This window comes from Priapulus caudatus, unplaced genomic scaffold, assembly GCF_000485595.1.
Source record: "Priapulus caudatus unplaced genomic scaffold, Priapulus_caudatus-5.0.1 Scaffold3013, whole genome shotgun sequence".
Classification (NCBI taxonomy): Eukaryota; Metazoa; Priapulida; class Priapulimorpha; order Priapulimorphida; family Priapulidae; genus Priapulus; species Priapulus caudatus.
In genome coordinates, this window is record NW_014580074.1 from 6,623 (window position 1) to 9,919 (window position 3,297).

At 57.1% G+C, this 3,297-nt stretch overlaps 1 protein-coding gene across 1 annotated transcript; it reads right to left on the reverse strand.

The window, feature by feature from the left end:
* Nucleotides 1-1,991: 1,991 nt before the first annotated feature.
* On the reverse strand, nt 1,992-2,780 carry LOC106819236. The gene is made up of 2 exons (XM_014823881.1): nt 2,413-2,780; nt 1,992-2,298 (listed from the first exon to the last, which is right to left on the reverse strand). The coding sequence occupies exons 1-2, from the start codon at nt 2,778-2,780 to the stop codon at nt 1,992-1,994; spliced, it is 675 nt and encodes a 224-aa protein (XP_014679367.1).
* Nucleotides 2,781-3,297: the final 517 nt, after the last annotated feature.

Consider the following 3,297-nt stretch of genomic DNA (forward strand, 5'->3'; position numbering starts at 1 on the left):
GCCGGCTAGATCTGCGGCGAACGATGGCGCCAGACCGATCGTCATCGTCATCGGTCGCCGTCGTCGTCATCGGTCGTCGTCGTGGAGTTTTTGAAAGAGTCGCCGCTGCTTGCGTTTTTTTTGAATACGCGTCAAGACAACTCGTTAGTGTATCTGTCCCGCGGCGAGGATTTGCAATGTTGGAGTCGGCTGCCAGAGGGTCGCCACAGAGAGGCGCCTCTATCTGTGCAGGCGAGGATAGCGCGGTCGCCCGCCAACGTGCCCGATTACGGATGGGAGTCGCGACCGGAACTCGGACAGAAACTCGCTCGGTGTGCATAGGTGTCTCCACGCGTCGCGGCTCTGGACCGCTCAACGCCACCTTGCGTGAGGTGAGCACGGGTCAAGCATCGCTCGCTTGACGTCGATGGCCGATGTCGACAGACATTTCGCAACTTCGCGAGTTATTTTCGCGTTGCCGAATTACGCGCTCGTTTTACAGCAAACTTACGGCTAGCTGCCAGAACTGGAGCTGTGTCCACTGCATGACTGTTACAGGTCAATGAGGGCCTGCAATGAGGCCGCGGGTGGCAAGCGTGAAGCGCCGTAATCCCCACCGCACCTGTGGTCGCCGCGGCTCGAAGCCAGCAGGAGAGCGCGCGCCTCGCGCTTGCATTTTGAGACTTATTTCGAACCTTACTTGCTTACGACGTTCGTTATTTAATGGGCGCATGAGCGCGCATCGCGCACACCGGCACTCTGTTTCGTAGCAATTCCATGACCTGTGACGCTGAGGGTTGCATATATTCTGTGTGTGTGCATGTGTGTGTGCTGTGACGTGTGTGTGTGCTGTGTGTGCTGAATGTGTGTGTGCAGCGCGCGCGCGTGTGTGAAGTGGGTGTGTGTGTGCACGTGTGTGTTGATGGTGCCGTGCGCTGCGTCGGCCTGTGCTGTGGTGTGTTGTGTGTGCATGCGCGCGTGCTGAATGTGTGTGCGTGGCGTGCGTGTGTCGTGCGTGGCGTGTGGTGTGTGTGTGGTGTGTGTGTGTGTGCTGTGTGTGTGGCTGTGTGTGTGTGCTTGTGTGGCTGTGTGTATGGTGTCGTGTGTGTGTGTTGTTGTGGCCCGGCGCTGCGGTGACGTCGCACTGCCGTATGCTGTATCGCGCGTGCGAAGCACGAGTAGCAGGACCACTACTGATGCTACGGCTGGTGCGTTCGGCTGCGATAACCTTTTACCATAATGAACGTTTCTTCTCGATAACTTGTTGAAGTCCACAGGAAGCGCCCTGCTCCACGTACCTCTCTGCTCCATCACCGGTCTAAAAGACTCTAGGAGCAGGATACCTCCACGATCAGCCGATTCCCAGCAAGCGCACCGCAGTTTGTACTAACAGACATTATTCGGGAACGTTTATTTCTTAGTACACCGTAACGCCTCGCGACATGACAAGTCGCGCCATTATAACATAGCAAATAAACGCGAGAAACAAATATACTATCAGTCAGACTGCTTAGTGTCTTCTATATATGTTGCATGGGAAGGCCTTCCGTAGATTCGGCTCCTTGCTGCTCAACGGCCACGTCAGTCAAGTCATCGCTAGCGGGGCCCCCTGGCGGCGGACGCCCGCGCCTCGCTTCACAGCGAGTGAGAGTTCGCCGAGTCACTCTCGCGACTTCGCGTCCGTATCGGGAAGTGAACGACGGCTATCGGCAGCGCCTTGCAAAAGTTGGCGCTCTCGAGGCTGTACAGGAAGAAGTTTATAGAGAAGTTGTTGTAGTAGACGAGCGATCATATGGAGCGAACGATTTGAGTTACATTTCTATAAATTCTAGCTATTATAGACACATGCTTTAGCCTTAATCTCTGTGAATTTTGAGTCTATTGAAGCGCGATTAGTCTAATTAATTAGCAAATATTCACGCGCGGCTATGACCGGTGAAACGAAACGCCACGAATTCTATTTTTATCCTCCAAAAATGGAAAAGTGGACGGGGTCGATTTTTATCCGCCAATCACAGGTCGGAGCAATTCCTCTGTTTAGACGCATGTCGCCGACGCAGCGATTTGCGAAAGCCTGCGCCCGCGAGGCTGTACAGGAAAAAGTTGATGGAGAAGTTGGTGTTGTAGACGAGCTGAGCGTACTGCTGACCGACCTCCAGCCGCTCTGTGGGCACGAACCCTGGATCTAGCAGGTGCACGACGAACACGTGCAGGCGGACGGCGTGGCTCGGCAGGTTCAGGGTAATGAAGACCGTCGAGACGAAGAGCAGCATCTTCGTGATGCGGATCTGGTTGCGCGAGCGCAGCGCGTCGCGGTAACTGGTCGGCAGCGCGCCGTTCCGCAACGTCGCCCCGCCGCCCTGCAGGGGGCGCTGCTGCTGCTGCTGCTGCTGCTGCTGCGACGCGCATGCGCCGGAGTGGAAGCTCGCGCACGTGCGCGTCGGCAGCGACGTGTGGGTAGAGGGCGCTCCGTTCGTCGGGAAGCCGCGCGCGACGACGTAGCGGGAGGTCGCCGGCGAGCCGACGGCGTCCGCGGACATCGCTGAGCGACGCTTGTAGAAGGCGACGACCTTCCGAGCGATCGTCACGTTCATCGTGACAATGACGATTGAGGGAATGATGAGAGTTGTCACCGTGTCAACGTTATTCAGCACGGTCATCGCCGGCAGGTAGCGCTCGTACAGCAGACACTGCGGCGGGTAGCCTCCGTCGGCGTCGCCATCAACGTCCACGATGCCAGCGACGACGAACGCGTAGCTGTAGACGACGAGGGCCGTGGCGACGAGGCCCGCTATCGTCATCTTGGCGCGTCGGGCCGTGCGCAAATTTTTCCCACTTGAGTTCCGGACCACAGCCAATCATCGCACTCCATTCACTCGACTTCCTCGAAGCAACAATGTAAAATGAATAAACCCTATCCCTAACCCTATCCCTAACGCTAACCCTAACACGTACCCGAACCCTAACACTAACTATAATCCAACCATATATATAAGAACCATTTATTACAAAACACTATCTATGGTGGGTCCGGAATTCAAGTGCGTGGCTGAAAACGATTTCGCGGCCGGTGCGGGGCTAGCAGACGGCGATGAAGCGCTCGCGGGTGAAGGCGGACGACGACCGAGGCAGAGCTGCGCGAGGTGCGTAGACGACGAAATTTGCAGCGCCCGGCGCGATGTACAGCGGTCGAGGCGTTCAGCGACGACGAACCGTCGGGCAGAACCGCCTGTCGGCCCGTTCGTCAGGGCCGTGTGTATCCGAGGCGACACTGGCGAGCTTCGAGCTGAGAAGAACGAGCACGGATGCGGCGTTGGC